The 20,521-nt window shown below is 33.0% G+C and overlaps 1 protein-coding gene and 1 long non-coding RNA gene across 5 annotated transcripts in view; both read right to left on the reverse strand.

Moving 5' to 3' along the window:
* Positions 1-20,521, reverse strand: part of LOC128280733 (uncharacterized) — an 88,058-nt gene that overhangs the window by 56,071 nt on the left and 11,466 nt on the right. The gene's annotated exons all lie outside the window — the stretch shown is intronic.
* Positions 12,546-20,490, reverse strand: LOC108456870 (WD repeat-containing protein 26 homolog). Of its 4 annotated transcripts, XM_053019036.1 has the most exons (7): positions 20,267-20,490; positions 20,116-20,138; positions 19,918-19,985; positions 16,762-17,652; positions 15,067-15,168; positions 13,633-14,259; positions 12,546-12,929 (listed from the first exon to the last, which is right to left on the reverse strand). In XM_053019036.1, exons 4-7 carry the CDS (start codon positions 17,557-17,559, stop codon positions 12,714-12,716), a joined length of 1,743 nt encoding a protein of 580 aa, XP_052874996.1. In that variant the 5' UTR covers positions 17,560-17,652; positions 19,918-19,985; positions 20,116-20,138; positions 20,267-20,490; the 3' UTR covers positions 12,546-12,713. The 4 variants fall into 4 exon arrangements, with proteins under 4 accessions (XP_052874996.1, XP_052874997.1, XP_052874998.1 ...); XM_053019037.1 differs by lacking the exon at positions 20,116-20,138; XM_053019038.1 differs by lacking the exon at positions 19,918-19,985.

Raw genomic sequence — 20,521 nt, forward strand, 5'->3', positions numbered from 1 at the left:
CATTTTACTTTTACATACTACGTACACAAATAATTATACTTATCAAATATAAAATAAATTGTTGTATTTATTTCTTTAAATGTGTACAATTAAATCAAATTTATATGTATATATTTGAACCAAAGTCAAAGTGTAATGTGAATAATTGCACATTGGATCAAAGTTCATGTAGAGTTTTGATATTTATCCTTATAGAATATAATATATATTTTAGTAATAGGAATGGTGTACTGATGAGCTTTCATCTTTTTTTAGAGAACTATTCTAAGACAGTAGAAGGAAAAGAGCATATGAGAAAGGTTCCTTATGTTTCTGCAGTAGGAAGTCTCATGTATGTGGTGTTATGAACACGTCTAGATATCTATTTTGTATTAGGATAGATGAGTTGATATCAGACAAGTCTTGGTTCAGGATGTAACGCCCCTAGTCCGTCCCGGTCGCCGGGCTTGAGCTACAAAATACTATAGTACAAATAGAACAGTCACAGACCTTTAATGGATAATTCAAATAAAAAATAAATATCAATCATAATATAAGTCATTTAGAGAAAATTTAAACCTTTTTCAAGCCAAACATGAGCTTACGTGAGCTCTAAAGTTGATTCGGGATTGAACAAGGATCAAATTATAAAGTTTGAAAAAAATATAGGGCCAATGTCGTGATGAGGCATTCCCCACGTCGTGACGGCACCAAAATTCTGTCACGTCACGATACGGACCACTTGACATTAGGACGTCACAGGCTGTTGGTCGATGTTGTTACGAGAGAAGCTCGACGTCGGGATGAGAAACCTGTTTTGGCCAAAATATGTCCATTTGATATTGTTTCAAATCGACTTACCAAGTATGCCTATGTATGCCTTTGACAACATTTAAAACATTTCCAAAACATGTCAATACCATGCCAAAACATGCCATATAACATTTCCCTAATCATTTAACCAATATGCCACATTTGACACCAAATCTTAAAAATGAACATGATCATTAAAAACAATTCCATAACATTATACAATTCATACTACAAATTAGTTCATATGCACAAAACCATTTTTGCTTAATCATTCATGTTGCATTACAATGTGTCAAAGTTGTGAACACAACCTTTAATCACATTCATAAGTTACCATATGTGCTTAAAACTTTATTTATACCATAAACATACTTAACATTACAACCATTGACACTCCTATGTACATGCCACATATAACCAAGTTTGAAACAAAAAAAAGTCTACCGAATCGAAAGACGAAGGGTGTGAGATTCTTGTTGATCTGATTGACACGTTCTAAACGTCTAAAATCTACAGAGAAACTAGTAACAACGAGTAAGTATTACAAATACTCAGTAAGCTCATACAATATAAAAAATTAGCTTACCTTAATCATTTTAACATATACAAATCGCTATGCAAAACAATTTCACCTATCAGGGCATAATAAAACAGCTTCAACAAGGTGAGATTTGGTACATAATCACATTTATAATTTCCAAATGGTAATATACCAAATTTTAGTCAAGATATTTCACATACGAATTTCTATTCATCACTTGTTAGTATCGATATTTCATATCTTTTATATTTCCTGATGAATCATTGTAAAAGAACTCAATATATAGGTACATATCAGATCTGATGCTACTTCGAGCTAAGCACATACATTAGTGTTGGGTTACCTATTTAGGAACCTTTATTGACACAATAAATAGCTGGCCAAGGCTATATATATATGTAAGGTTACCCATCCGAGCTAAACCTATAAAATGACATCAGGTTACTTGTCCGAGCTAAACTTGTGTTACATGTATCTTCGAATTCACAAAAAAATGTTGGAGCATGAAATCATCGGAAATCAACCTATAACTATGTGTAAAAGACTTTTACTAAGTTCATTAGGATTATCTCCACATTAAAGTTCAATACCATTTCATTTTAATTCAATCCAATTACAACTTATGTACTAATTTGTAAATAATCCAAACCTTCAATAGAACTTATATATATGCATTTAGATACAATTTAATAGCAACTTAAAATTATTTATATCGTATGAACTTACCTGGCAAAACAACAACGGTTTAGGCGTTAAGGACTATTCAGTACTTTTCCCTTTTCTTTGTATATCCTCCAATTGTTGTAAATATCGATCTAAACCATAATTTAATTGAATTATCTATTCCAAACATCATTTAACAACATAATAAAATTATGAGACAATTCAATTTCATCCATAGAATAATTCCTCAAGTTTTGCATTTATTTCAATTTAGTCCTAAAACCAAATATGCCAAAAATTTCAAATTTGTGCTTCAATTTTGAAATCAATCTCAATTCCATCATTCTAAAGTCCATTAAAACCTATGTTTATAGAAATTTCATGCCGAATTCAAAATTATTACACTTTAGTCCCTAAGTTCAAAACTAACAACTTTTACTTTACAAACTAGTCCTTTTTCATATGTAAGCTTCAAATCTAACCAAATAACCACAAAAGCTTCAAGCATACATCAATGGTAATTTTTACAAACTTTGACAGTTTTTACGATTTAGTCATTGTACCTCATTTTCTAAAACCACTGACTTTAGGGTCAAACCACTTGTACTTTAACTAACTGTCCAATTAGCAAATTTATCATATCAAAATCCAATATAATACTATATTAAACTAGTAAATATTATTAAATAATATTTACTGACTCGATCATCAGAATACAGGGTTTCGAAATTGCCCTTTTCATTACCACTGAAAAATGGGTTATTACAACTCTCCCTCTTTAGGAAGTTTCATCCTTAATTTTTTTTTTACTTGAGAGCATATTCGAGTATTGTGCTTTCATAAACTTTTCAGTTTCCCATGTAGCCTCTTCAATACCGTGTTTGTGCCACAGAACTTTCACTAATGGTACTCGTTTATTTCGGAGTTCCTTTATTTCCAAGCCAAAATTCTTATTAGTTCTTCACTATATAACATATTAGGTTGTAATTCAACTTGTCGGGAGATATCATATTGTGAGGGATCTGAATGATAACTATGCAACATTGTCACATGAAAAATATTGTATATCTTTTCTAATTTGGCAGCAAGGCTAAACAATACGTTACAAGTTCGATTCTTTCAAGAATCTCATACAGCCCTATAAACCTTGGGCTGAGCTTCCCTTTTTTGTCAAACAACAAAACTTTTCTTCAGGGCGAGATTTTCAAAAATACTATATCCACAATCTGAAACTCAGTGTCTTTTCTTTTAAATCGGCATATAATTTCTAACGATTAAAAGCAACCTTTAAACAATCTCGAATAATCCTGACTTTATCCTTTGTTTCCCGAATCAGATTGTCTCGACTATTTTTCTTTCACTTAGCTCGAACCAATATAACGGAGCTCTGCATTTACATCTATATAAGGCCTCATATGGTGCCATTTCAATACTCGTATAATAGTTGTTATTATAAGTGAACTCAGCTAATGGTAAGAATTTCTCCCAGTTGCTTTCAAATTCAATAATATAACATCGCAACATATCTTCGAGAATCTGAATTACTTGTTTAGACTAACCATTTGTCTAGGGGTGAAACGCAGTGGTGAAATTCAGTTTCGTACCTAAAGCCTCATGTAATTTACCCCAAAATCTGGAGGTAAGCCTTGAGTCTCAATCAGAAATGATAGGCAGTGGTACTAGACCTGTCCATGGGCCGAGCCGACTAGCTCGAAAAATGGGAGTGTTTGGGTAAAAGTATAGGCCTGAAAAATAGGCTTGGGTAAAAAAATAAGCTTTTAGGCCGAGCTCGGCCGGAATATGAAAACAAAAGAAACCTACTATTTTTTATTGTTTTTTGCTATTTTTTATTATTTTCTTTTTTTTTCACTATTTTGCTATCATTTCACAATTATGTTGCTACTATTTTGTTGTTATTATTTGGATATTGTATAACTTTTGTTTTATTGTTAATTTTGTTACTATTTTTCACATTTTCTTGTTAAGTTACATTTATCTTAGAGTTATTTAAGTATACATATTTTTTAAAATTTATTTTCAATTTATTGAGAAATATTTATTTTAAGATTTTTAATATTTTTATGTATTATATATTTTTAAAATTATATAAAAATTAAAACGTGGAGGTCGAGCTTGAGTTTTAGTATTTTTATTCGGGTTAGGCTTAGGCAAAATTTTAGGCCCATTTTTCAAGTCGAGTTGGGCCTGAGAATAGCAAACGGGCCTAAATTTTCTGTTGAGCCCGGCCCAGCCCATAAACACCTCTAAATGGTACATCATGTAGTTTCACAATTTCAAAAACATATAACTTTGCTAATCTCTCGAGTGAACAGTCTGTTCTAACCAGAATAAAGTAAGTTAACTTCATCAATCTGTCAACAATAACCTAAATTGAATCTTTCTTTTCAGAGATAACGACAGTCTCAATACGAAATCTATCGTATCATGTTCCCATTTCCACTCAGGAACCATTACAGGCTATAACAAGCTTGATGGAACTTAATGCTCGGCTTTCACCTGTTGACATACCAAACACTTAGCCACAAACTCAGAGATTTCGTGTTACATTCCTGGCCACCAATGCTGTAACACACCTTACCCAGTCTGGTTGCCGAGCCCGAGTTACATGATGCTACTATAGTTACTGAAACATTTATTTTCAATCAATTCATTTAATAACATCAATTTAAACCAATTATAAGCATGATATTAATTTCAAACATCTCTAAGATAAAATAGATCAATCAAACATAATTTATTTGATTCGAGTATGAATAAGGACCAACATGTAAAATTTCAAAACTTTAGGCTGGGTATCAATACTAAGGAAATAAGTGTCGATATCTTTGTAATAGTTATCGATATCATTATCGATACCATTTTGGCATTTTGCTAATTTTAGGTATCGATACTAAATTGACATTCTATAAATTTTGAAAATTGTTCATATAGTAAAATACCGATGCCTTGGTCCTTGGTATTGATACTTTTACCTAGATGGTTAAAAACCACAAGTTTGAATACACATTTCATGCTCAAATCAGGTCACCATTTAATAGGTAACATAAGTACAATTACATCTGCATCAATTACCAATCTAATTCTTTCAAACAACACAATTCAATCATATACTATAATATACAAATTGTCATTATACATACGTTCCATAGTCATTCATTTCTACCTTATTCAACTTGCTAACTTTCAAGATCAAACATAACATAATCATAATTATTAATAACTAACAAACCCCAAATGATGCTCCTAGTTGTTTTCATTTCTATTCAAATCATAACTTATTCACCTATTCATTTTTCATATGGAAATCATTTACCAACCATTTCAACCTCAATACACCACATTTGGTAATATTAACATAATTACACCACGATGCACATATCAGCATTAACTCATTTCCAAATTCATCAACTAGACAACAATCCATTCACAAAAACAGACCTCATCAACATCTATGAACATACCATATAAGCTCCCCAAAACAAGAATTATATGCATATTATACAATTATCAACTAAATAAACACTTGTTCACCTCAAAACCTAGACACATGCCACAAAACCAGTTCTAAAATAATTCACAAGTATACCGAGGCTAAAACTGGATAGTGTGAGCTCTGGTGTGATCCGATAGACACGTTCTGCAAGAATGTCAACTACAGACATAGAAGATGAAATAGAGTAAGCATTACGCATGCTTAGTAAGTACATATGAACTAAAACATTGAAATCACCTTATTCACTACTAATATAACGAATTAGCTACTATATGACTTTCTTGTTTCCACATTTAACAACAATAAAGTGAGATCATCAAAGACAAGTCTCAAAGCAATTCAATTTATACAATGCCATATAACTCAATTCAATATAATTTATATTAGTATCATTAATTGTTTATATATTTCAATTAAATTATTCAATCATCATATAACATATCTATTCGAAACACACATCTACATTTCAGACATATAACATTCCCCATTTATATAATTCAATCTAGTATCATTTATGTATAATTTTCAAACCTATACATCATTTATTCAGTTCAATTGTATAACACGTAATATTTGTATACACACATCCATTTTTATATATCATATAGAATCAGTCAATTCCTTTCTTTTTAAACAATTTGCCCGATGAACTAATATAATAAGATATAGATACACGGGTAACTACACCACACCGAGGCACCTTAGTGCAAAGCCCATAGGCATAATATCGTATCATGTAATATATCATCCCTCCAATACACCAAATAGCTCAATAGAGCAATTACTATACCACACCAAGGCACCGAAGAGTAAAGCCCATAGGCACAAAGGTCATAACATATAATGTGTCATCCCTCTACCACACCAAGGTCTCTATAGAGACAAAGCTCGGTAATTTGCAACAAATGCAAGATTCTGGCGTAATCAGTGATATCTCTATCAAATCTTTTACTCCACATCATCTTTTACACATATCCCGTACTTGCATGCAATCAACCCTATTGGCATGCCAATTGTATCCTATCCTATCATTCATCTAGGCACGCTTTTTGCATCAATATCGTTTATTACAATTTATTTTTTTCTCACATATTGTACCATTCCAACCACAATTCAAAATATAATTATATATCATCAATTTAATCCACTTGATGTCCAACAATATATATGCCTTTTAACAATATAACAACACCATATTACTGCCTATCTATCTGTATTTATCACAAATCTCATATTTTCTAATATAGTCCTTTTTTCATATTTTTGTACCAATTTGTAAATAATTTAAAATGCATTAAGTTATTATAATTTTACAATCCAACCACAAATACTACATAGTTCCAACCACAAATACTACATAGTTATACATAATTATTCCGTGTGAACTTACCAGGTGAATTCGACATTAAGCAAAATGTCAGGGACTATTCTGTAAATTTTCATTTTCCTCGTTTATCTACCGGTTGTTCCAAATCTTGATCTATACAATAATTCATTTCACATTATCAGTTCCTATAACTCTAATTCATCTCATTTCATGAATATGATGATTTAATTTTACTTTCCATAATTTTCCTAAAGTTTTACATTTTATTCAATTTAATCCCTAAAACTGAAACAAGTATAACTTTCACATTGAAGCTCCATTTTTTAATACATTTTCAAATCCATCTTTCTATAACCCTCTATAAACATAAATTATAGAAATTTCATGGCAAAATCAATATTTTTACATTTTACTCCTTAAACTCAAAACTAACAAAATTTACTTTACAAATTAGTCCTTAAATCATTTATAAGCTTAAAAGTTCACTTTAAAAATATTTTATTGGGACCATCAGTTTTTTGGTTTAAAGAATGTTAATAATTTGTAAGGGTTTTTAGTGTTGGTTTAATGTTGAACCAATTTTTAACTGTGCTTATGGTTTTCGTTCTTTAGATATTTTATTCGTATTACAACTTATTATTTTTTTGGCATTCGTGTGTAAGTAAATAACTATATACTGAAGGGAATTTCTTTTTGAGGGTGAAATTGATTGAGGCTGAAAGATCAGTCAATTGATATATTAGTATATCTGTTATGCATGTATATTACTATAGATATTATGTATGTTATGTATATTATTGTTTATGTATGCATATTATGTATGTTATGTATATTAAAATTCATATTATGTATGTGCAGTATTTTATAATGGCTTGGGATAAATGGGTGGTACATAGGCATTTGGGTAGAACTTTTGTCACAGACGCTTGTGCAGCCTATGCAGGAGGGGAAGTGCTGTAATAGGATTTTGACCCAGATTTCCTATGTCATTACACTTTGTGTGAGACGGCAGTGGAAGCTAGGTATAAAGCTGTGAAGAACTTTGTATACTAGAATGTGGGTTAGATTTTAGTAAGAGACTAAGTGTTTGTTATGATAATTCATCATTCATAACAATGATGAACCTTATTAGAAATATAGGGTCCATACATGTATATATTGAACATGATATAGACACGACTGATGTTATTGATAATACTATGTTGTTGTCTACTACTGGAGAAAGGGAAGTGAATAGTGGGGTTAAAGAACCATGTACCGAGTTAGGTGAGAGTAGTGATGCATGTGCTAAAAATGGGGAAAGTTGTGAAAGTAGTAGGACCAGTGATACGAACAGCTCATTGGGCAGTGAAGAAGTTTTAAGGGCAGATTTTGAGGATGAAGAGGTGAGAAATATCAAGGCTTGGTATAAAAATTATAAAGGCAAGAAAAAGAGCTAAACAAAAGCAACAACTAGGGTTAACAATGAGTTTGTAAATGTAGGTAAAAGTAGTGAAAGGCGAAGAAAAAATGGTGAGGTTTCAGATGAGTAGGTAGGGGAACAAATTACATTCAGATGGTGAGGTAGTCTGTAGGAGAAGCTGACATATATATTTCGGTCCTAATAACCCAATCTTACATGTAGAGCTTGGTATAGTGTTTAGTGGACCAAAGGAATTTAAGACTACTTTAGCAAAGTATGCAGTGAAAAAATGTTTGATATTGTTTATCTTAGGAATGAAAAGGGGAGGACTAGGGCTAGGTGTAGGGAATATAGGTGTCCTTTTAGAATATATGCTATGTAGATAATAGTGATGGGTTTTACAAGATAAAAACCTTTAGAGAAACTCATGAGTGTTCAATAACTTTTTAGAAACAAAAAGGTATCTTACAAGTTTGTTGGGGAACATTTATTAAGTAAAATCAAAATGATTCCAAAGTTGAAGTTAACTAATATGCAAAAACTAGCCAATGAAGAGTTGTAAGTTGATCTGAGTAGGGGTACATGCAACGGGCTAGGAGCTGGGCACTAAAGGAGATCAATAGAAGGGTAAGCTATGAGTTTAATAAACTATGGGACTATGCAAATGCACTTAAAAAGATAGAGTTGGATGGAAATATAAAAGTGATGGTAGAAAGACCAACCCCTACTGAGGTTCCCAAGTTTAGGAGATTTTATGTAGGGTTTAGTGCATTGAGAAAAGGTTTTATGGAGTGTTGTAGACCTTTTATTTGTTTGGATGGATGCTTTTTAAAGGGAAGATTCAAGGGGAAACTTCTATCTACTGTCAGCAGAGATGATAATGACCAAATCTGTCCTATTTTATGAGTAGTTGTGGAGAATGAAAGCCGAGAAACATAGTGTTCATTTCTTAAGAATCTTATTTTAAATTTACAAATTGGTGATGGTTCTGGATTCACGCTCATGACTTATAAACAAAAGGTATGTTAGGGACATTACTTAAATAATTCTATCTTACTATGCTTAATTTATTAAAGCAGATCCATCTAATACCATTTTTTTTTTTGCATTTAGGGATTGATGGATGAGATATTTGAGTTGTTTCCAAGGGTTGAGCATAGAGTTTATGCAAGGCATTTATATTCCAACTGGATGAAAGAAAATATTGGAGACCTGCAACAAGCATTTTGGGGAGCATGCAAATCATACATAACCGTTGACTTTGAAGATAACATCAATAAAATTGATCGTATCAAACATAGTGCTAAGGTAACTCTACTTAGGACTGATCCTGAGCAATGGTCAAAGGATTTTTTTTCTAGTAGGTTTATATGTGATGCAACTGACAAAAATTTTGTTGAGTCCTTTAATGCATCAATTTTAGGAGCTAGGTCAATGTCTATCATTTCCATGTTAGAAGAAATTAGGGAGTATATAACGGGGAGTATTGTAAACAATTTGACCAAATGTAAAAATTGGAATAAACAATTTTGTCCTAAGATATGTGAGAAGTTACACAAGAGTATCCAATTAAGTTCATACTGTCATGTTAAATGGAATGGAACATAAAGGTTTGAAGTGTAAAACATTGGTGATGTTGTAGTTGTTGATTTATTTCAGTGGCCATGTAGTTGTAGGAGATGGGATCTGACTAGCATCCCATGTTCACCTGCTGTTGCAACCATTTTATGGAAAAAATCTTATACTTCTGATTTCGTCTATAAGGGGTTTAAAAAATATGTTTGAAAATTTGTATGGGTTTGTATTGCCTGCTACCCAAGTGAGAAATTTTGGTTTAAAACTGATATGGGATCAATTGACCCCCTATTCCAAGAAAAATGCTCGGGAGCCCAAAAAAGAACATAGTAAGAGAAGAATGAGAGAGAAGTGGGAGTAAATTGTCTAGAAGAGGGAGGAAGATAAAGTGCCACAAGTGTTTCATGGTTGGATACAACTCCAGAAGCTTTCAAACTTCATCTACTATAAGTGTTTTCATGACCAAGAATTTTAATGCAATTTTTGGCTAATTTGAGAACTCCTAACATGTCAATTTTGCTAAGTACACCTCTACCAGCTCTAACAGCTCCCTCTAATCTTGCTCCACCAAATCCTCCTTAAACAGTTGCATCTGAAGCATCTGCATCATCACCACCAGCTCATTCAACACAATTAACTCCTTTCACCGTGCCATCCTCTTCAACACAACAAATACTTACAACACTTCATAGTAAGGGAAAATAGGTTGTGCAAGGGATTGGGTTATACACTGATGAAAGGACATGAATGCAAATTTTGAATGTAAGTTGCCAATTGTTAAACTGTTATGCTTATTGGATTCTGGGGGACACGTTTCTTAATTATGTATTTTATGCATTGCGGCTTGGTATGAGAGGGGAAACCGTAGTGACTACCCCAATCAAGTGCACTAATTAAAGGAAGGGAAGCAGAAACATTGAAACTGCTGGTGGCACTCAAGAAAGTAGGAATATAAAAAAAGCCAAGTCCAAAGATCCACCCAAGCACAATCGTAAGACATGGAGATAGTTGATGTTAATTTGATTTTGTGGATGAGTTGTGAACTCTATTTTGTGGTTTATACCTCCTAGTTGGGTTTAGTTAGTTAACATGCAATTAATAATTTGATGGTCCTATTTTGTTGGATAATTTATGTTAATCCTTTATATGATGGTTGTATATGATGGTTATATTTTGTTGATGTTTGTTTTGGTATATGGATATACTTTTACAACAACATAAAAAGATTTCTCATTCAATTCAATTCATTCATCCTTAACAACTAATGCAACAAACACATGGACAACATTTCACCATCCACAAGCAAGATAACCCAAAAACACAATCCATGATACAACTAACAACAACTTATAAGCAACTATTACTTTGTTGTTCCTTGACATTTTAGCCTTGTACAATGTTATCTTCTTTTCCAAACGAGTTATCTTGAATTTCATTCTTCGCATTTCATCAATATTGAGCTCATCGTTCTCAAGTCTTAATCTCCCATACTCTGTCAATAACATCTTATTTTGAAGCACTATTTCATCGATTGTGCATCCTTGTTCTTCTGCAGTTGAATCCGTCCCATCACTGTTACCTTCAACCCACAAAAAAAAATCACAACCCCCGATCTTCATTTCTCACATACAACAAAAAAAAAATCAGAATATTAAAAATCTTAGAATAAATCTTAAACCCAAATTGCAACAAAATATAGGTACACACAAAACCCTTTTTTTCTCACAAACCTACCTATGACAAACCAAAACACAAACCCTAATTTACCTCTTTGAAGTTCGCACACCCAAATAATTTTCTTACTTTGTTCTTTGAAGTATTTGCGTTGCAAATGCGAGTCCTTAACCCGCAATGGCAGTACAAAGCCCTTTTTTGAGCACTTGATTTTTTGTTCCTAGAAAAAGACATGGTGAAGACGTGAAGGAGATAGAAAACGAAAGAGAGCACAAAAGAGATAGGAAGCGGAAGAAAAAATGAAAGAGATACTCAAAAAGGACAAAAAAAAAAAACAAACGGATGAACAAATGAGGGGTAAACAAAAGAGATAGAAGAAGAAATGTTTGAAGACGATGGTGAAGAAAAAATCTAGAGATAGAAGAAAAAAAGGTTGAAGACGATGATGATGAATTTTTTTTAAAGGAATAATATGTCTTAAAGGAATAATATTATTAAGTAATAATATTTAAAAGAATTCAATAAAAAAATAGTCCGGTCTTGAGAGTGCAATACGAAGTGACGCGTGAATGGCCAACATCGCCATATCAACAAAATCTTAACATCATTAGACTCAGGTACCAAATTAGCAGACCAAAAAAGAGTTCGAATACCAATTTCAGACAAAAAAAATTAAATACCAACTTGAGAAAAGTGAACAAGTTCAAATACTAATTTTATATTTAACCCATTAAATAAATCAAATCAAATTTAATCGATTCAGTCATCCGGTTCAAATAATTTTTTGCCTAATTCAACTGATCTACACAATTCTTGAGTCAACCAATTCAAAGTGCCTCTCCGAACCACCAACATTGGTTATAATGTCAAATTCAAATTTATTACCCGAATATGTTACCCACTTACAATAACCAAAAACCACATATCATCCTTCAATACTCTACGAGACTGCCAAGTTAATTACCAAAAAAGCATCTGCAACCAAGCACAGATGAGCAACACTAATAAATAGCAAGCAAGCTCCAAATTTTCATCCATAATTGTGCAATGAAATAAATTTCATGTTAAAAAAAGAAAATAGCAAATTTATTACCAGAGTTGCTGCATTGTTAACAATCCTTTTTTTTTATATGAATGTCAAGCTTTCAACAAGGTAAAAGTATTTACATTAAACCAATTATATCAGAGAGTATCAATGACTGCGGAACCAAAGCATTTCAATCTCTCAGTATCCTCCATTGCAATAATGGATGCCATTACTGCAAGGTTCTTTCCGTTTAGTGCTTAGATTATTCAAGCCCCATATCCGAATCGTTCGATCATCACTAGCTGATGCCAACATGTGAGGGTTTGCTGGATTCCAGCTCACACAATTAACAGCTCCGGAATGACCTGGTAATGTCTCTATAAGCTCCCCTGTGCCCCTATGCCATATATAGACCTAAACATATACAGTAGAAAAAAAAATTAAATTTCACTCTTAACTTCACAAGCAAATCAATTTCCACAAATTTACATTTAGAAAAGGTGCATGCATAATGTTGCATTGTTTAATCTATTTTTCTGCACTATACTTGCGACCTATGTTACTTTGAGTAGGAGGGTATGATCCTCCAAGAATTCTCTAAACACAGAATACCATAAAAAAAATTTAAACACACCCATCTCAGAAACTTGTATGCAATATTCTGCAGACAGCAAATGTCTACGCTAACAAATTCATGGCTCATAACATCCAGCCTATCCGCAACAAATAAAAATCTTACACTCCCTCTGTCTCAATTAAAATGTCACAGATGACATTTTTGGGCCAAACTTTTTAAACTTTAACCTTAATTATTTTATATATTTTAATTAATTAAATTTTACATAAAAAATATATTTAAAAACTATTTCATTAAAATTTTTATAATATTTTTTAAAAAAAGAACAAGTTACAAATTTTTGACTGCTAAAAATCAAAATGTGACAATTTTAGTGAGACAAGGAGTATCATTTTCTGTAAGATAAAGGCATTATATAGAAGTAAACAACTAATGAGGCAGACCTGTTAATCATATTATGAGAATACTGCTTTCCATATTAGTCACAGGCTAAGTTACTGCAAGAGGCTACATAGAACAATTTTTAAAAAAAGTCCATACCAGTGAGTCCTCGCTGCCGCTGGCAATAAAAGCTTGCTCAAGTCCACCAAAACAAGATCGAATGATGAAGCGAGTGCGTTTATGGCCTCTATATTTAGAAACAAGCTTCGGATCACCCTCTATATTCCATAGATGGATCTCTTGGTTTAAAAGATTTATCAGTAAGAATCTACTGTCTCTAGATAATGAGAATGAAGTTATTGGTTGATCCTCTTCGATAAATCTCTCAACTTTTGCTTCCCTGTCAAGTAATAATATTGCTGTTTCCCGACATATACTTATAATCTGCTTTCCATCCCCTGTTATTTCCAAATCAGAAATTTTTAGTGTTCGTTGCCCTTTCCAGCACTCTAGCTCTTTCCCATCCAATTCCCACATGCAGATACTCTTATCATTCAGACCTGAAAAGATCCACTTGCCATCCGGAGACCATCCACATGAAACCATACCAAGACCAGTTTTTTCATAAACATGAAGACATTCACCAGAAGAGACATCCCAGCGCCTTACAACCTCTTCTGCACCACATGTCAGAAGTTGACGGTCATCAGGACTCCATGAAACAGAAGAGAGAGGTTTCTGGTGACCAGAGAGCTTATGTTTTAAAGATACTCCAGTTTCATAAACCTACAATGCGTCAAAATATTAGAATGAGAAAAATCAACCAATTGCTAGGGCTTTTGACCAAGCAAAAAAATAGTTGACCCAGTCATTAAGTACTGGTTTAAGCATCGAAACACAATAATACAATCCTTGTTCTTGAAATTTAAATCCAGGCAAGCAAAAATCCTGATCACCAAAATGCTTGCATAATTGTAGAGGTTCAGAAAAAGAAAAGTTGGAGTTTCAATCTCAAGTATTGGGCAAAAAATTTCCTTTCCCAAATGAGAGGAAAAATGAGAATGGACTTAATTGAAGCATGCATCAATAATTTGGAGGTTTTTCTTTCGTTTTTTTTTTTTTGGGGGGTAGTCAGTAGTACATATAATGAGTACTGAAGTTAGATGGAAAAGTTCAACCAGATGGCATCCAACCTAACAGGAAAAGACAACTATCTTGGCTTACAATCTTTATTCAACAGTTTGAAAATATTTTGATAAGTGAAGAAAGAGCAGTCTTTCTTTTTTGAGGAAAAAATTAACTTGTCTGTATGAAAAGAAAATTACACATTTCAGAGGTATCGAATTGACAAGTCATATGACGAACATGTGAGGAAGGATGACCAAACAACATATAGAATAAGCATCCAAGAAGCTGACACATTACTAGATTTTAATTGAAAGTACATAAAAATTACTAAAACACATTTCTGCAATGCAGTCTGAAAAACATAGTTGAAAATGCAAATCAATTTATTACTAGATGATGGGATTTAAAAAGTTTATCCTTAACAAAATCAACAGTATATGTTATGTTCCAAGTGAACAGCAATACCTCCCAAATGATTGCTGACTGATCATTTGACGATGAAGCTAAGTATTTTCCGTTATGTGAGAATTGCAAAAACCATACTTCATCAGTGTGAGCCTGTAATATCTGTTGCAAGAAAAATGACAAGGATTTTTGTTTAAAAGAAGATAATAATAATTTGCAACTACAATTCACAAAAAGAAAAATGCAAAGCCCAATAAGATAAAATTTTGGGGAACGAATTCGCACAATGATGGAGTTAAAATCTTTAACAAAAAGACCTGAATAAAACTAGTGGACTTAAAATTGTATAGCTGCCAAGTGCACTTTCCATGAGTCTAAGAAGATATCTTTACGCTTTGAATCGCCATCACTTTCACTTGCAAGCTTTTCCCAAATAAATGAAAATGAATCATAAGTCATAGTTTTTCTAATTAATACGAGGTTTATAATTTACTTGGAGAACATTAACGGTTGTTAATTGTTTGAATCAACCAAGTGGTGTACAACTGCATGTTAAGCACTAAAGGCAAAGCTGACTTAATGAAACTAAGGTTTAGGGCTAGTTTACCACTGAAGTTGAAAGGTGCAATGGAAAAATGCTTTTGAAAAGTTTGATAGTGTTTACCATTTCTGTCAAAAGTTCTTTTAAAAAATAAAATGTCCATTTTAGACATGATGCTGTAAAGTAAAAGATATGTTGGACTAGTTTAACGAGGATAAGTAATTTCAACCAAAGTACCTTTGCAAAAGCCAAAAACTAACAATTTTGGCTTTTTGGCTTGGGTTAAATTCCCAATTTAAAAACGTGGCTTGGGGGTTTGAAAAGCTACTTGTTTACCGTTACTTTTGGTTTGAAATCATGGTTTGGGTTGAAAAGCACTATTCAACCTCAATGGTAAACGAAGCCTTAATGAACTATCAAACTTACCTGATCTTAGTTATTCTTGGATCAAACCTATGGCTACCAATGAAAGAAGATATTAATGGACATTCACCAGCTTCGAAAAGACTCACTAGCATTCTTGCTAAGAAATCACATTGAATTCCATCTTTTCCAAACAATTCTCAAGTATCATGATTGGAACCTTCTGAGCAAAATTCTTCCAATCACAAAAGAGATAGTAAAGAGCTCACTACCTCAATTACAGACATCAAATCACTTCTTCTAGTCCATTTCTCTAATGAGTTCTTCAATGTTAGATCTTTTTGTTTGGCATCATCCCTATTAAATGTGAGCCTCTAGGAACACATAAATGATAAGCAATCTTCTTTGATAACTTTAGATTGTTCTTTCCACTCTCATTTTCAGATCCTAACAGCCTCTTCAACAAACTTTCAAGGCTAGTGTAAACAGGTAGAATGGTAGAGAATACCTCATGACTGCACACAATAAATAACTTCCTATCCAATAAGTATTCGAACAATAATTTCAGTGACCATGTAAACACTGCAATTTAAACCTAACTTAAAGCCAAATGCTTAATATTGATTCAAGACATAATATTCCATACTGATGAAGGAGAACTTAAAAGTTGATTTTTAATTTGCATAAAATTAACCCAAGAAAATAAAAAGAGAATGAATTGTGTACAATCTGTTATGTAATAATGCATAATGCACATGGAAATTTGCATCGATAAAAAAAATTGCTATCTTAAAATAAAGAACAAAAGATGAATAACCAAAATAAATCTGATTAGCAGAACAGAGTCTAACCTGCAATGCTTGAGAAGGAATTTGATCTCTCCCACACTGATGATCAGAATATAGTGACATTTCCTTATCCAGAGAGTTGTGAAACATGCAAGCATCTCGTTGCAAGACAAGGGCCTGTTCAACTAAATGCTCCAACCTTCCTTCAGGGATCATAACTGTAGCTGGAAGCAGCTTCTGTAATTCTTCCAATAATTTGCTCCGAGATCTTGCCCTCACTGTATCTTGTTTCGGAGACCGAGTGGGAGAACAGTAAGATGGTGACACAATGTATGAAGAAAGCTCACGTACTCTACTATCATTGACACCAAGAGGTGCAATCTCAGTCCTCAATGTGTTCAGAGCATCCATTACTTTTTCTTCATCCAAAAGTTCAAAGAACTTCTGTTCCAATATCAGAAAAGAGGCTGATTTTACTGTCCTTTCATCTGTTAGACCAATATTACGCAATGTGACAACACTGTCATCCCAATTTCCCTCGAGAATTTGCCGCATAAAGACATTGACCACAGAAGAATGTAATGGTATCCCTGACTCTTCCTCTAGATGAGCACCACTCTTTATATAACCAAGAGAGTATAATGCTTTTGCTATTATTCGGACAAATTCTACCTTCTTTATTACCCCTTTTGAGCCAACAACTTCTTCGCCCCCTTCAGACTGTAGGGGCCGAGCCATCAGGTCACGCGAAGACCCAGCTACAGGCTCTTTAATAGTTGAACCGTTTGAAAGACGTCTCAATTCTTCAGAGGATAGTTTCATACGTTTTGAGGCTGGTTCATCATCCTCTACACCTCCCATGAAATGTGCACCTCAGCCCATATATTATATGAGTGGTAGAGAAATGGCAATATGGATAAGTAAATGCCTCTATGAATCACTAGGAGCAAGCCCCTGCATAAAATAGTCAAAAAGGGGATATAGGCTCTTAAAGTTGGCCATAAGAAAGAGATAGAAGTACAGAAAAATTCAAGGATTATCAATGTGAGAGAAAAAGAATTCAAAATTATGAGAAGGTTACATCTTATTTCCTGAAAGTAATTGATTTAGTTATCCCTCATAAAAGGTGCATGTACAAACCTTTTATATTTTTTATATCTAAATATCATTTCTTTCCCACATGCAAGTTCATAAAACCTTGATCCTCTTGATAGTTAAAAATGCCATCATACTACAATGCTTTTGAGTCAATCATCACAATGCAAACACAGAATTTCTACTGCAAAGAGAAAGATTTAGATTCAAAGAACAGGGGTAAAAGGGAAAAGGCAGCGAGGCCCCAAAAAAAATGAGAAAAGATAATAGAAAAGATTCAGGTCAGAGCCTCAATGGCATCCATAGGGCACTTCGGTTAATCTTAATAACTTTGAAATAACCTTCATCTGTAGAGACCAGTTATCATATGAGGTTATAGCTAACTCATAATAATAATAATAAGTTCAATATAAGCTTCTTTCACAAAGAAAAATAGTCATAGGAACTTAAGTTTCTAGCTAGGAGAAAAAACAAAAATCTATTTTGATTAAGACATCATCCCCCTAATATCGCACAGTTTACATTTCCAGCCATTATGTAAAATGTAACAGTCAAATCCAATCAACATTACGTAAATACCCCAACAACTGACTCGAACCATAGGATGTACATAATTGCAGCTGATCACATCACTTGTGGTTTAGCTCCTAAGCTATAACACAATAGTAACATAGTTGTCTGTCTAGAATAAAAATATTTTAACACTGTACAGCAATGGATATCGTATAGCCCACAAAAGGTACCATGGATAAGTCCACTAATTAGTTAGCCTAAGGGATCCAATGTAAATTGTACGATCTCTAAGTTGAAATTACAGCCAAAAATCAAATTCAGGTGAACTTTGCACCTATAAGGCAAATTACAAAGATCACTGAGCTTCCCTTACCTGCTTCGAACAATTTATTAATTTAATATAACTGAAGATCCTACATATAAATAAGAAAAATAATACATCATTCTCGCTACAAACATGACTTTAGCCCAATAATTTGCATTGGATGTGGAAAAAAGAAAAAGAGGAAGATTCCATTAATTTGACATAACTAAATATGGTATAAATATAAAAAAGAAAACGAATATAAGAATTTAACCTCAACGTATTTGTATCCTAAAGGAAACAAAGGGTACATACAGTACCAATATATCATTCAGAGATTGTTCTTACCATACTATTCTTCAAAATTGCAGAAACATTGCTTCCAAATTAGTCATATTTGAAGCAATTCTACTGCTATTATCATGATTTGCTAACACAATCTGACATCAAACTTTGTTGTTTTTGAAAATTTTCTTTGTGATAAAAAGATGTTTATAATCCTGTGGCCAACTATAAACTAGAAGCAATTGGGAGTTTGGTAGTACCACCTTTGCTACTTTAGTTCACAAAGCTGCACAAGTGCAAATTAACAAATTGTGGCAAAATTGGGAAACTTCAATCATTACTTAGACAATTAGAGTGAAGTTAACATTATATACATCTTTAAATCAATTATTTGTTATACATTTACATCAAACTAGAGTCAAAATGAAAAGCCGAACATAGACATAAGCATAAAGGACTGACAAAGAATAAGGTTTGTTTTGCTAGGATGGCAACGAAAATTGAGCAAAAACAATTCTTAATATCAATGTGCAAGCCTGAGAAGATTGCAGATTTCAAAAACCTAGCCGTCAGCTTAAAGGTCTAAAGTCAAATGCTGAGTTGGTTATAACATGTAATCAAGTAATGAAACCTGCATTTATAATTTATTGAAGGAATCAGGCTGCCACAATATTTATAAATGATGAAGTTCAAGCTATACAAATTACATTAAAAATAAGATGATCATAACAAAAGAATAAAAAGGAAGGCCCTTTTCATCAGCAGTAACACGCAGAGCGAAGAAATAAAATGGTTTGAGATCCAAATTTGAGTAAAGCCAAGTTCTTAGCAGAAATTATGCAAAACCCACATCAGAAATACAATCAATAATGCAGAGTCTCCAAGTACCAAGCAGATAAAACTAATAACATAGAAATATAGTTTAAAAAAAAACAAAAGCTACGCAGATAAAACTAATAACATAAAAATATAATTTTAAAAAACAAAAGCTACTAACCAATTAGCTCTAAACCAAAACTTACCCAAGACCAGCAAAGAAAAAAAGATTGCAAGGTAAATCAGCACAAAATCAGCAGCAAGACAGAAAAATCTGGAATACCCACAAAGGAATTGTGAACAAACAAGCCGATTCAGATCACAAAAAATCGGATTGAGAAACCAATTAATCAAGAATCGTGAAAGAACTGGAAAATATAATGATTAGGAACAAAAACGATTACCCTGTTCTTATTTGTCGGCACCACTTGATTTTAAGCAACAAACAGTGGAAATAAATCGAAAGAAAAAAAAAAGGTATAAGGGATTCAAATCAGATGAAAAAGTCTAAAGGGGTAACCGCACCCAAGGGCAAGAAAGGTAAGCGTTTGGTACCTTTGCAAAGGGGTAGAGCACGAGATTTTAAGAGCTTTTTTCCCTTGTTTTTTCCTTTGCGTGGAGGAAACCACCTCAAATGGGGGCTATAAAGAGCGTGAGAGGATGGCTTTGTGCCTTTGAGAATTGAGCAATTAGCTTGAGGAAATGGGGCTTTTTGAGCAGTTTCAAATCCAGGCCGTACATGATCACCGAAGCCTTGATGATAGATTGGGCTCGTAGCAAAATCAATGGTCTTATATGATGATTATTTGC

The sequence above is a fragment of the Gossypium arboreum genome, chromosome 9, assembly GCF_025698485.1.
Source record: "Gossypium arboreum isolate Shixiya-1 chromosome 9, ASM2569848v2, whole genome shotgun sequence".
Taxonomy (NCBI): domain Eukaryota; kingdom Viridiplantae; phylum Streptophyta; class Magnoliopsida; order Malvales; family Malvaceae; genus Gossypium; species Gossypium arboreum.

Bases quoted from the DNA above. Each gene is read 5' to 3' on its own strand.
- LOC108456870 (XM_053019037.1), bottom strand. From the start codon at position 17,559: ATGGGAGGTGTAGAGGATGATGAACCAGCCTCAAAACGTATGAAACTA. The intron at 14,260-15,066 runs GTATTGCTGTTC...GACGCATTGTAG, and splicing joins AGTCAGCAATCATTTGGGAG to GTTTATGAAACTGGAGTATC. The intron at 12,930-13,632 runs GTATGGACTTTT...GTATATGTTTAG, and splicing joins GCGGCAGCGAGGACTCACTG to GTCTATATATGGCATAGGGG.